The sequence below is a fragment of the Anopheles coustani genome, chromosome 2, assembly GCF_943734705.1.
Source record: "Anopheles coustani chromosome 2, idAnoCousDA_361_x.2, whole genome shotgun sequence".
Taxonomy (NCBI): Eukaryota; Metazoa; Arthropoda; class Insecta; order Diptera; family Culicidae; genus Anopheles; species Anopheles coustani.
In genome coordinates, this window is record NC_071289.1 from 23,233,835 (window position 1) to 23,247,120 (window position 13,286).

Genomic DNA, 13,286 nt, shown 5'->3' on the forward strand with positions numbered 1-13,286 from the left:
GCTAAAAGAACGTTGGGATAGGTCAAAGTCAAAAGTAGTATTTACATGTGCTAGCACATTCATTCATATTTTGATTAATTAAGGTACCCTTTTTCTTGTTCTCGAAGTTGTGACTTTTTCAGTTCGATGTATTTCAGTACGATGTATTAGGTGGAATCAATTTATTTATTTATATATATTACCTACCGGAGTTGGAATTTAACTAGACGCCAAATTAAACGATCGTTAAATAAACGAATCCGTCTGCAATTCCACCTATGGTTTTGAATAGATCTGTATGTATTAAAGAACGACAGGTCTGTAAACAAAAATGTAACCAAAAAGATATGTTTGAGCACTTTTTTTCATGGTTGGTAGGTTAGAAGTTACAATAACTCAAAACCTCATTACTAATCATATACAAACATACCTTGTGCTTTCGGTTTGTGCCACACTGTGCGTGCACTGGGCGCCAACAGGGGAACACATATGGCACTCGTTTTCACCCTCGTTGCGCGGAAACCGTCTGGACCGATGATAGATTTGGAGCTCGGTTGCAACTGACGGCATTTGTTTACTGTTGAATGAGCTATTTTTTATTTCACTTTACTCTCTGGCGAACCGTAGCCAAACCCGGCACCACCACAACACAAAGGGTGCCCTTAGCCGGTGTTACCGTGAAATTGGGTCACAGTTACCACCGTCGCCGGTCAACGGTCTACACTAGGATCCACCCGTCTCGGTAGCTCGGTGGCCACGACACAATTTACCGACCGAACCTCCCTATGACCGTCGGTAATCGTAATCATGGTAATCGTAACGGACCGGGGCAAAATGTCAGACTTTTCCAGCTGCTGCAATGCGATGGACATGAGCGGTTGGCATAATCATGATAATCCCACGATACGCTTCCGACTTGCAGATTCAATACGTTCAGTTCGTTCAGACGTAAGCCAGGGCAATTATTAAGTAAACCAAGCAACTTTTTGGAACATCTATATTTCATGTATTGTCTTTAGCAGTTTTTTTGAAATGATCCGGAATAAAAAATAAATTAAATTATCTTTTAAAAAATATCAGTGCATTCAAATACCGAAAGTAAAATTAAGCACAGCTTCAACTCATATTGTAAGATAAAAATGAATAAGAACTGATAACTGCTGAATCATACAATTGGACAACTACACATACGATAAGAATATTCAGTATCCCGGAGTAGGGCACCGACTGGTAATGCGAACAGACCGTTCTTGCTGATATAAATAAAAAATAAATAAATAAATAAATAAATAACTAAGAGTATTTACTCTGGAGTTTTTAAAACAAAAGATTACAATCGGAATTGTATAGATTTTGCCACAGGTTGAAGTGAAGTCACTAGCTAGTCACTGAAGTCACATGAAACAGCTGAACCAGAACAACGCCCCTGGCAACGGTGGGTTGTTGGCAGAGATATTCAGGATGGGGTCGATCGAGCTTGCCATCGGTATGCACCATCTGGTTGTAAGTATTTGGGATCAGGAATCCGGATCATGCTGCCTAAAAAGTCCCATCCTAAATATTCTTCTGTAGACTCGTGCCCACCACTACCTTTACTTTTTGGAAGATCTTCCAGAAGTGCTGAGACCAGCAGATCCCGACGCATTATCTCTGCATCGACTTGAAGGTGTTTTACGACACCATAGAGAGGATCGAGCTATGGAAGACCATGCGGCAGTACAGTTTCCCTCCCTGACAAACGGTTACAGCTGATGGATGCCCTAATGGTAGAAGTTCCGTGCAACGATATCGCACTTTTAGTCGGAACCGTTCGAATTTCTCCGGGATCTGAGGCCTGCCTTGTATTAAAAATTGCCCTGGAAGGTGTCGTAGAAAGCATCGAGCTCCGCGGCATGATTTTCATCCGCTCGAACATCGAAATCATCGGGCGAAACACCACTGGATGCTATATGGACCAGCAAAGACTAATTGCTGAGAAGATTCCAACACTAAATATTAAAAAAACAGTTACCTTTACGGAAGAATTATAAATTTTATTATTTGACAACAATAGTTCCGCCGTTGCCGTATTCATCTCTTTTTGACACTCTGGGTAATCGCTTGTTTAATTTCTTCCGCCTCGGTCTTCATTTTCGGCATTTCAACTAATTGGAAGGTTTGGCTTCGTTGGTTAAATTTCGCGCCAATCAAAAGAGCGTACTTTATCAGCTCCATTTTGTTCATCTGTAATGATTGATAAAGCACCTTGGCAGGGACTTCCTCAAGCTCCTCGAGCGCGAGCACGAGCGCTAAATAGTACAACAACGCCTTCGTTTCCGTATTTTTGGTGATCACTAGCCGGGTCCCATTTCCTTGAAGCTGGAGTTCCAAAAACTGTTTCCGGATCGGTTGATTCAATACATCTGTGAAGGGCGAAACATTGCCCTTCTGGCCTATCGTACGACTCATTTTCCGACGGAACATGCGCGTTAGCACATCCATGAACAGGCATACCCCCGCCTTTTGCAAGCTGCTTTCGGAGCCCACATCTTCCGACTGCATCAATGCCTTTACGCGATTCTCGAGGTACTCGTTGCCCATCGACAGTTCTTCCGGTGGCGTCTGGAGCAGTTGCTTCGCCGGTTCCGTAAGCTTAAGTAGCACATTCGAGCCGATCAGCGATTCGGCACTGTAAAGGTCGCACAGTGTAGTTGCCAGAAGATTTGACTTGGCCCGTATCTCCGCAGCGGGCTGGAGCATCATTTTATCATCCTCAGCGCCGTCTCCCTGAGGTCTATCGTTGGCAAATGCTGCACCGTCATCCACCTTCAGTGCACACTCCGTGATCATCCGTTGGAGCTTCTCCTGTATAACGTTGAGATCGACCTTGTTTCCGTACATTCGCTGCAAATTCGCCAGGTGCGTTTTGGAATCGAACTTCTGCCGCATCATCCGAAGAGTTTTCTCGTCCAGTGCCGCAGTGGTAGTCTGACGCCCACGGGGGCTGTCATGACAGACGTGGCTCAGTTGGCACGATACCACCTCCACAAGCCGCATCTGCCCGGTCTCACGATTGCGTTTGGCCACGTACGTCCGCAGCGGCTCGGCAGCAGCACGTTTCGACCCCCGTTCCTTATTCCCTACCACGTCCAGCCCTCCGATGTAGCCCCTATAAAGCTGCTTTTCTCCCGCTACGAGCACCATGTTTGAGCCGTCGCCATCCAGCGCAGGAACCGCATGATCCCTGGCCCGGAAGCCCTTGGCACCAAACAGCTGCCACCAGTATTTGTACATGTTTTCCACTGCAACAAAAAGGACAAACACGTTGTTGAAAAACTCATGTTTTAAGATGTGTTTTTTCTAGCTCAACAGAAACTTACGCATCACCGGATTGGACGAGTACACATCTAGTTCCGCAATTTCAGATATCTTTACAGACATGGCAGTGTATACACAGTCGTTAGTTAGTGTGAAGGGGTTACCAGTAAAATCTACCGCAGGTCTCTATCAGATCACCGGTGAAACTCGTTAAATCCAAGATACGCTAATGTAGACAGACTTTTACAAAAAGAACCACACATGTGAAAAGCACGTTGTAGATTGTTTGTTTAGATAGTTTGACAGCTTCAACTCAGCTGGCAGAATGCTGGGAGTTTAATATCAAAACAAAGTGGCAAGTGAAATAATTCACGATTGGAAAGAAACATGCAAATTATTGTAAACTTAGGTATTTTCTGTACTGTGTTGTTATTCAAACTAACAGAATAGACAAATTAGTCACTCGTTAAAAATGTTAAGACAAATTTCATGTTTTTCTTATTAATATGTGAAAAATAAGAATAAAGTTAATAAATCCGCAAAGACCACGTGGGTGAAACATTTCAATCTAGAACAAAAGCTACGAGAACTGAACATGCTTTTATTCAAAACCTGGCTCAAAATGTACAGTATTATTACAATTGTAATAATTGTAATTATCTAATGAGGTCGTGAGACCGCTGTTATCTTGTAATGGAATACATGAGTTTTTGTTTTAACTGTATGTGCACCAGCACACCTCGCCGTATCAATCTAGGTCGAGCGAATTTCATTGTTCTCATCATGTCATGAACAACCTTCTTTTATCACATGCTTGATGTATTTATTTGTGCAATTTTATTTTTAATTTTATTCAAAGAGACAAATTCGAGTTTCGCACTGCACCACAACCAGTCGTGACCTACCCCACTACCCATCAACAACCCTGGTAATACCTCTACCGTAAGTAAGACGTTATACAAATGGAAGCAATATTGCGTCAACGTATTGCGCATCCCTTTTGGAGGCACGGGATGACCCATTTCTTAAAAACTGGCGTCACTTGATTTACTCGCAATATGGCAAACAAAACAAAAAAAAACACTGATATACACAAGTGCAACCGTTGCACCCAGGTTGCGATAAGCACCCAAAATGTACTGCCATGATGCGCTTTGCGGGTGTGAACAAAGAAATGTCCATCATTTGGAAAAAAAATCGTAGTAAACGTATACAATGGACAAAGCACTCACTAGGAAGAACTGTTGCCCACTAGAAAAGGGCAGCAAATTAGTAAGATAAGTGTGAAATCATGATTTTTTTTCTTTAATTGTTGATACCATATCAAACCCTACTATCAACCACTTATAATTATGTATTACATATAAATTACTTTTAAGAATTAAATCAAGACTAATATTTAGTTCGTTGCTTTAGGTTGATCTACAATGTACTCTATAACTATATATAATCGAGAGGTTTCGGAGCACATACGAATTCTTGCAATAATACTTACACTGAGCAAATTTTTTTACAATTGCAATTGTACTATACATCGTTTGAATCAGAGCCAATTGTGACAATAAAATATGTCATATTTGGTACTATTAGGTGAACAAACATATTTATAACAAGTTGCCCAAGTAAATAGTGCAAAATTAAAAAAAAAAAATTAATTTGAAGGGGGTTTATCAAGCGCAGTCAGTTTCAATTCGTCATCTAGACTTAGATTAGATTCTTTCAGGCACATCATGAAGTGATAATGTCATGTTAGTTAATCGTTTTACACAAATATATTCATTCCGACCTCTTTTTGCAAGCCTGCACGTGCGCCTTTAGTAGACATGGCCGTACAAACTTCTTCCCGCAATCGCTGCAACCGTACGGAAATAGGCCGGTGTGCTGACGCTCATGCTTTGTCCGGTCGCTTACGTACTTGTACTGTCGGTCGCAATATCGGCAGTGGTACGACTTGTCCCCCGCGTGTGACTGCATGTGGCTGACCAGATTCGATTTGGTTCGAAACTGCTTCGGGCACTGCTGACACGGGAATGGTTTGTTTTCGCTATGCCGCCTCATGTGGCTGGTCAGATGAGACGATTTACTACTACGGTAGTCACATTCCGTACACTGGAACGTTTTTTCCCGGTGTATGGCACCGTGTGCGATCAAGCCTGCCTTCGTCTTGAATGCGGTACCGCATGTTTCGCACACAAAACTTCGCTCCAGTGCGTGCCCTTGTTCGTGTGCCTCTAGTCGGGAGAGGTAAGTAAAAGCTTCCCCGCACTGCCCACAGGTGAACGGTTTCCCCACATACACCGACCGTCGGTGATTCTGAAGGTTGGCCCGTGTCTTAAATCGTTTGTAGCATATGGTACACTGAATGTTGGTATCCATCCGTAAGCCGTCCTGCTCCTGGCCATGTGGTGGGGCGTGTTTCTGTTTCCCATGTGTCATCAACTCATCGATCGTTTCGAATTGTTCCCCGCAACCACAGCATATTTTCAATGGTTGAGCCTCGAGTGAGTACGATTTTCTAGCGGCCAAGCGGAGGTAGTTAGGGTGCAGCTGCTTCATGTGGGTCATTTTTAATCGGGGTCGCTCAAAGCAAACCCTGCACACTGGACACTGGTAATCTCGCACAAGACGGCGGAGATGGGTCAAGAGATTCTTTCGGTGGGTGAAACGGGTTAAACATACGGTACACTCGTACTGGAATGTGTCATCCCATTCAAGTGCTCGCTGGTGCACACCATGTACGGCTGTTCCATGCTTTTCTAGTTCTTTCCGGGACGTAAAGGTCAGCCAGCATTTGCGACCACAGCAACGAAAGGTACGATCACCACCGGCAAGCTTTGGAAAGTACTTTACATGCTTTAAACCAACGCTTTGCGTTAGGGAGGTCGTATCAGATTCCGATCCTGTTCCATCATCCGCATGACCATCGTTCCTTCCATTGTATTCAGAGCCATCTTGATAATCATCATCATCGAGAAGGTACTCCTCGTCACTGTAATGCTCATCCATTTCGGCGGTGTCTAGCGCTACCGTCTCGGGAATTGTTTTGTCGATTGAATGCCATTCCGGTTGCTTTGTTGTCCACCAGCTGTCTGCACGGATAACTGTCTGCACGAATGCATAGGCACTTATGGCTTTATCGACACAATCGGCACACATTACCATCAATATACCATCAGCTGGATCGGGCAGCTAAAACAAGAACGCTTCTAATTAGTACCCATTTACGTATTTGCTACATTTAAACCAGCTCCTTACCTGAACCGGTACTAATGTGCGCAACATTTCCGCTAGAGTAATATTGTTCCTTTTACTATATATGGAGGTAAAATCGCTAGATTCCAAACTACACGCGCGGCAGGCTATCATATTTTACATTTATGTGATTTCGTTGAAACAACTGTCTTGCCTTTTTAAATTAAATACGACAAAAACAAACCAGATAGGTTGTTGTTTGTTTACAATCCCAAAGGATAGCCGATAGCGTTTGACAGATCCAATTCCGTTTATACTCTAGTGTCCGCCCGAACTAAATTGTCAACACAGGTTTATAACAGTTTGAAAAATATTTTCAAAAACACAGAGCAGTTGCCGACCAATTATATGATCAGTCATATTTAATGAAGGAATCTTAAATAATTTAATAGAACCACACATAGGTCACATTGTACAGTAAGAAACTTTCTTTACTTGGTTTAATATGCTTTATTTGTCAATCAACGATTACAATTACGATTACATTGATATTTTGCTTGTTTGTTGCTCACAATTATTCACTAGTTTATTTGTATTTTTTCTTCATTTTTATCTTAAAATGTTATTTGAATGTTTGTCCTGCATAACTCCCGTTCAGTATCATCATTTTGGGCACACACCAGCCACTTTTTTCTTCCTTCATAAACCTTTTACCATGAATTTGTCTTTCAATCCCTCAACACTGACTACCCCCTTTGGAAGTGAATCAAGTGTTTCGGTGGCGGGTTTTACCAATATATATTTATATATATATAGATGTATATAATATTTTAATATATATTTGTTGGATTGCATTGCGGTTTTTCACCTTGTTTGTTGTATACCTTAAGAATAATTATTCATTTATTCATTTATTTGCTGTAGCTGTTTAATTAATTTACTTATCCATTTATTCGTTTTATGCTTAAATGTTTTATCATTTGTATGTTTGCTTTCATTTTGTAACTATTTCAAATACACATCACATGACTATTACATTTTTTCCTTATATCATTCCTCGCCGTCCCAAGTCCCTGTTCTGCAAACAAATGTCCTGTTCCGTTCATTGCTCATATATTCCCTTAACTTGAGTCGTTTGCAACGATGCTGTTTATTTTGCATTTGGTTAACTAATCACGTGTTCACTCCTCAAGATGCATTTTCGCATACCGTATCGATAACTTAACGGAACAATGGATGTCGCTTGTCAGATAAACCTTTCAAACCGAACCATCGATTCTCCTTACTGATAGTGTTTTTTTATGTTCTTTCTCGCTGGCCTGGGTAGTAACCTTTCAAAATGCATAATTGCTGCATTCGCAACCTCTGTCCTCAATTAATATACCCCGCTTCAAACTGCATTTTGTAGTATCTTGAACACAGTTTCCGCATCCAGTCCTGTCTACAACTTTCTAGCGCCATTCCGTGCATTCACTTCCTAGACCCATCTTGCTATTCATTTAATTTGTTAGTTTTCCCTTGTAAATGAGTATCACTCATACTTTCTACCTCCGCAATGTCATTTGCTACTAGATGGCAAGAAGTAGTAATAAGATTAGCCTGCCCCCCGTCAACATCCTTCTAAATCATCTTAATACATTAAAGCGTTTTTTATTCTACTCAGAGTTTTGTGTGGTTTGTTTTGTGTCTCGTGTTAAAACACGACCCCTTTCACCCCGATGTCTCATGTTATCTGTTTTTCTTCATCATTCACCTTTTCTCACTATTTGAGTGATTTTTATATCATTCCGCATGATCACTTGGGTTTATTTTTATTTATGTCTGTTGCATGATATTGTGTTTATTTAAAGTTTATTTCTTATTCACCTTTCAGACAGGTCAGTTCACATGCTACGTCACTCTATGCACATCTTATTTGTCATATCAACGTCGTTCGTTCCTGCTTGTGCTCTTAAGATAATTCGTTACCCACTTGCACAGTCGGCATAAGTTGTAAATGAAGAAAAAATATATATATATATATGGTTTGTTACGGTTCTTCTCGTCACTTAAAAAACCCTCTCTTGCACAACGTATGCAGTATTCTTGTGTGTTTTTTTCTCCATTCTTTCTGGGTGGCTTGAGTTTTCTTTGTTTTGTTTGATCATCCCGTCGTACCGTCTTGGATTCGCTGGGAGTACTTCTTGGGGTTAATATTTGATGGCTCCACAAACCGCTCTTCTCCTCGCTCTTATGGGCCTCGTAGTGACTATTTTTTATTGTTTTCTCTTACACTATTTCATTTTGATTGGTCACATTTATCTTGATTTTAATGAGTTTCCATAGATGAGTGTCGTATGTATGTTTTTCACTGTTGACATTTAGTTACTTGCGAAGTGTGTAGTTTCTTTTTATTATTTCGCAAAAGTTAGCTTTTTACCACATAATCATCACGACTGGTTAATCAACTTTTTGTTTGTTTCATTTTGCATTCCTTCCGTTACAGTTCAAGGTTTTCTTGATTTCAAAATACTAACAAGAATGCTTGATTGTAGTTTATCTTATTAAAAACGTTCATTGGGCTCTCCGCTTCCGAATTTTTGTTTGCTGTTATAAGTTACGTTTTTTTGCCTTTTTGTTGTCTTTGTTGCTGTGTTGATGATGTTATAATATTTGGGTTGTTTATCTTCTTCTTCGATTACATTTCGTTCTATATTTTTGAGTTCCACTTCTTTTCTAATTAATCGTTTCTTTTCTCCAATAAAATTATTGAACCTTCGAATCACTTCCCCATAGGTCAAGAAAGGATTTCTAAACTGCGCTACGAATTTGGCGGTTTCATCAGTACCAGAACACATCCATACACACACGCGCACACGCACGTACACACTGACGCATTTAGGGAAAAAGTATTAATATTTCGTAAGGAGATTTATACGATCATTTATGGTCTCAATGTGACACACTTTATACGTTACGTTGTTGCTTCCCGTTAAAGTTTGTAGTATTCATGCTATACTGTAGCAATTAAGTCAGTAAGTCTGTAAGTTTGTTTGTGTGTGTACGTGTATATGTATATGGGTGTGTGTATGTGTGTGTATAAAGGTTTTATTATCTGCATTTTAACTTCGATATTTGAGAAAACTGTTTCCCGAGTACGTAATATTTGATGATTCATGTAACATGCTTTCTGTGTCCATGCGTCCATAAGAACGGTTCCCGGTCATCGCCGTACGCTTTCGGCCCAGTGATATCTTTCCGCGAAGGAAAAAATCATGATTTGTTGTTGTATATGTATTATAGGGTGTTTTCTGCGTTGTATAACTACGATATTACACTCAGTAATGATTACAAAAATAGATTCGAAAGGTAATGTTTTAGTAAGTTTCCTTTCCCTATTTAAGAAGGTATTGGAAAAAAAATCTGACACCAATTGCGCAACGACGGGTAGGCCGCCTTCACCATCCTACCATTCATACATTTATAGATAGATATAACTTATATATGATTCACAATTTTTTTATCACTTGTGTCACACTCCCCCATCTGCCTTTTTATTGATGTGTTATCTAGGAAATTGTTCCGACAAGAGGAAGGCTGAAATACACTTATAGGTATCATGTAATGTATGTATATATATATATAGGTATATATAATATATTTGATTTGCATCGAATTTTGTTTGGTTTTGTAAAATGTTCGTCCATCTCAAGTTGATAAGCCATATATATCCGTGCCTCTCGGGGGCGTCACATTCCGGTATAACGTCTGTGATACACGTTCGAGTTTTTGTAGAATCTTTTGTAGAGCCCTTCGCATATGCTGCTACTTTTGCTAACATTTTTTTCCACACGAATCGCGAACGCCTATTGCGGAATCAATTGGATTGGGTGGGACCTCGTTTAGTACTAGTCGTAAAGAGAAGAAGTATAGAAACTATGGGCTATAGGATGTCGGCAACTGCTCACATTCAGGTTTCTACCACCGTGACACATAAGGATTGAATGGCGATGTGGAGAGTAAGTGTGCATATGGAGGATCGTCTAAACATTTCACACTACAACAACACATAGCGATATATTCACATTCATATTATTTTTTTTTTTTCATTTTGTTTCATTTTCTTCTCACACACTAACAAACACACAGAGATACACAGGACAAAGTTGGTGGATTTAGGACAACTAACGGTAAGAATTTATCAAGTCTTTATATCCATTAAAGCTGAAGCTGAAACACCTGTATCCTAAACAGTTTTTCTCTTCTGGACTCGACACGACTTCTATTAGCAGTTCTATATCACTATCGAGGAGAAACCAATTTTAAAATTTTCAATTGAAATGCAAGTTGTGTAGTGGGATGAAATTGCTTTAAATTGTCAACTGTAAGTGTCACAATGGCGTTATTTTATATAAATGTAAAAAACATTTCATAAGAACTATAAACACGTTGGGCACACGTTATTTGTGCAAAGAAAGCAAATGAAAGTTGTTTCAAAATACTTGCATGCTGTTACAACTGGCAAATTTAATCAACGAACACATGTTTAGATTTTTATAGACAGTTGACTAGTATGGATGTGAAATAAAAAAAAATGTAATGCCCCAACAAGACACAATTCGGAATAATCAAATATGGTTCATTCTCTTCCTGAATTATATTTATCATTCAAATGTGTTATTGTTGTACTGATTTGTTAGAAAGAGGAACACAAGCTTCAGACCAAATAAAAAACTTAAGCTCACACAGAAAGGACATGTCTATAAAGAAAAGAAAATAATCTTGATGGTGAGATTAGATTGTACATTTCATTTGGCACAATTTCCATTACTACTGTAGTAATGGAAGAGGGGTACACATTTTTCTGTCACGACACCCGAGAATAGTACTCACAAACTCGATTGAAGGAAATGACCAATCATTGGAAAAAATTTACAATCTAGTGTTCATCGAAGTTTGTCACGAAAATTGCTACAATTTTAAAAGCGAACGTGAAGCAGTTGTGTTTTGCTGTTTCATTTTGAGTCTATAGGTGAATCACGGTGAACATTATAGCTTAAAAGACATGGTCAGTAAATTTATTATTATTAAGATACGACTTTCGATACACTTTCACTAGCCTCCAGGTGGCAATATACGGTTTTGAAGATACATTCAAGTTTGTCGATTTTTAGAATTTCATATTGTATGGAATTACACAACGCACTTGTGGCGCAAACATTTTGTTTGATTCTTTCATGCTTTTTCCACATTTTCAAATTTTTGTTTTGACATGCTACAGTGTTCTTCTTTAAGTTATACTTACAAAGGAACATTTTTCACACTCTATATGCAACGTTATTTTTCTTCTCTTTTGTATCGTTGAACCCACACCATTTTACGTTTTAGCTTCGCGTTTTCCGACCACATAGTTCACTGTTTGTAAACGAAATCATCATATTTATGTTTCTTAGCTGGTTTGGTGGCATTCATTATGTTTTGTATAGTTTTCTTATTTAGCTGATAGATAACTGATAGATCGCTTTTATTTTCTTTTAAGCCACTATCTCTCTTTCTCTTTCTTTTATGTTAGTGCTGTTTCTCTCCAGGTGAGCGTTCAAAACCCAGCGGATAAGGCGTCCTCCTGGGGTATTAGTCGACTCGCGTATGTAGAAGGGTTATTGTGAACAACAACAAAAAAGAACAATAAATGAGGTGGCATAGTGGCCCACGCGTTGTCCATTGTCCGATATTGCATCGATTTTGCAAGCTGAATTGTTCTTACGCTATACAAACAAAATGGCGTAGGTATGTACGATCATCTTCTCGTTTATGCTTCCTCAAAATTTTATGTTTTTCTTACTTAAACCAAGAGTTTACCCACAACTTGCTTCTACATAAGTCTAAGGTTGATATCGATTTGTGTCTATCATTTTGTTCTCTTCACCTCAATGCTTAATCGTACTTTTATTGTTGATTTTTTCGCATGTTGCGGCAACAATGGTTTACTTCTGCTCAATTTCATTGCTGCCCTGTTATGAAACGCAAATTTGTTCACTTTTGCTTGCAAATGCGTCGCCTAGCTTTCGGGAGGAAAGAGAAAAACACATACAGCACACTACCCTCCCCCCCCCCCCCCCCTCCCTCACTCCCTCGTTCCCCATTGATGATACACGTTAAAAAATAAACAAGTATCCTAATCAATTTCTGGCTTTTGGATGGCTTGCTTTTCGTAACGGTGGAGTCCGCATATCTACTGATTATGCTGCTCTTGTATTTCACTCTGGTTTGGTCTCGCAACGGTTAGGGGACCATTGCATACGTCGGTTCGAATACAACTATGCCATCGTTACAAATCAGTCTCATGTCTTCAAAACATCGTACGGGATAACGTGTGTCAAGAATAAATACAAATAAAAAAAGGATTTAATAATAATCGAATCGATCGATCCGATCGTCAAAGTATCAACAGTACATTTTGATTAGGTGTAAAAGAAAAACTATTTCATTTTTAAATATCTCTTCATCTTCCTCGACGTTGTTTATGGACGATACATTGCACACTGTTTTACTGTAGCAAACCATATGCTTCGACTTTACCGTTTCTCCCGATTGATCACCGTGATGCATGGAATGTTAGTTAATTGCACTTTTCAAACAATCTCAACCTTCCGCACTTTTTCACTTAAAAGAAACACAGCAAGGTGTACGGTTGTGTGGCTTAATTCTTAAACTAATAAGCTATCTAAAGCGAAACTGGTGCCCATAATAGTGGAACAAAGTGTTTTTTCTTCCCATCGTAGTCGCCGTTGCTTCCCATGCAGCGTGCTTTGCTTTTGTCTTTATTTTGTATCCTGTCG

General features: G+C 39.5%; 2 protein-coding genes across 2 annotated transcripts; both read right to left on the bottom strand.

Moving 5' to 3' along the window:
• Positions 1 to 2,001: 2,001 nt before the first annotated feature.
• Positions 2,002 to 3,554, bottom strand: LOC131263395 (uncharacterized). The gene is made up of 2 exons (XM_058265588.1): positions 3,339 to 3,554; positions 2,002 to 3,260 (listed from the first exon to the last, which is right to left on the bottom strand). Exons 1-2 carry the CDS (start codon positions 3,397 to 3,399, stop codon positions 2,050 to 2,052), a joined length of 1,272 nt encoding a protein of 423 aa, XP_058121571.1. The 5' UTR covers positions 3,400 to 3,554; the 3' UTR covers positions 2,002 to 2,049.
• Positions 3,555 to 5,035: 1,481 nt separating this feature from the next.
• Positions 5,036 to 6,709, bottom strand: LOC131263392 (zinc finger protein OZF-like). The gene is made up of 2 exons (XM_058265585.1): positions 6,532 to 6,709; positions 5,036 to 6,465 (listed from the first exon to the last, which is right to left on the bottom strand). The coding sequence occupies exons 1-2, from the start codon at positions 6,640 to 6,642 to the stop codon at positions 5,053 to 5,055; spliced, it is 1,524 nt and encodes a 507-aa protein (XP_058121568.1). The 5' UTR covers positions 6,643 to 6,709; the 3' UTR covers positions 5,036 to 5,052.
• Between the last annotated feature and the right edge of the window lie 6,577 nt (positions 6,710 to 13,286).

What these genes read in the sequence shown, in the direction of transcription:
- LOC131263392 (XM_058265585.1), bottom strand. Translation starts at nt 6,642, where the DNA reads ATGATAGCCTGCCGCGCGTGTAGTTTGGAATCTAGCGATTTTACCTCC. An exon ending in GCACATTAGTACCGGTTCAG is followed by an intron (nt 6,466 to 6,531) that starts GTAAGGAGCTGG and finishes TTCTTGTTTTAG; the next exon opens with CTGCCCGATCCAGCTGATGG.
- LOC131263395 (XM_058265588.1), bottom strand. Translation starts at nt 3,399, where the DNA reads ATGTCTGTAAAGATATCTGAAATTGCGGAACTAGATGTGTACTCGTCC. An exon ending in CTCGTCCAATCCGGTGATGC is followed by an intron (nt 3,261 to 3,338) that starts GTAAGTTTCTGT and finishes TTTTTGTTGCAG; the next exon opens with TGGAAAACATGTACAAATAC.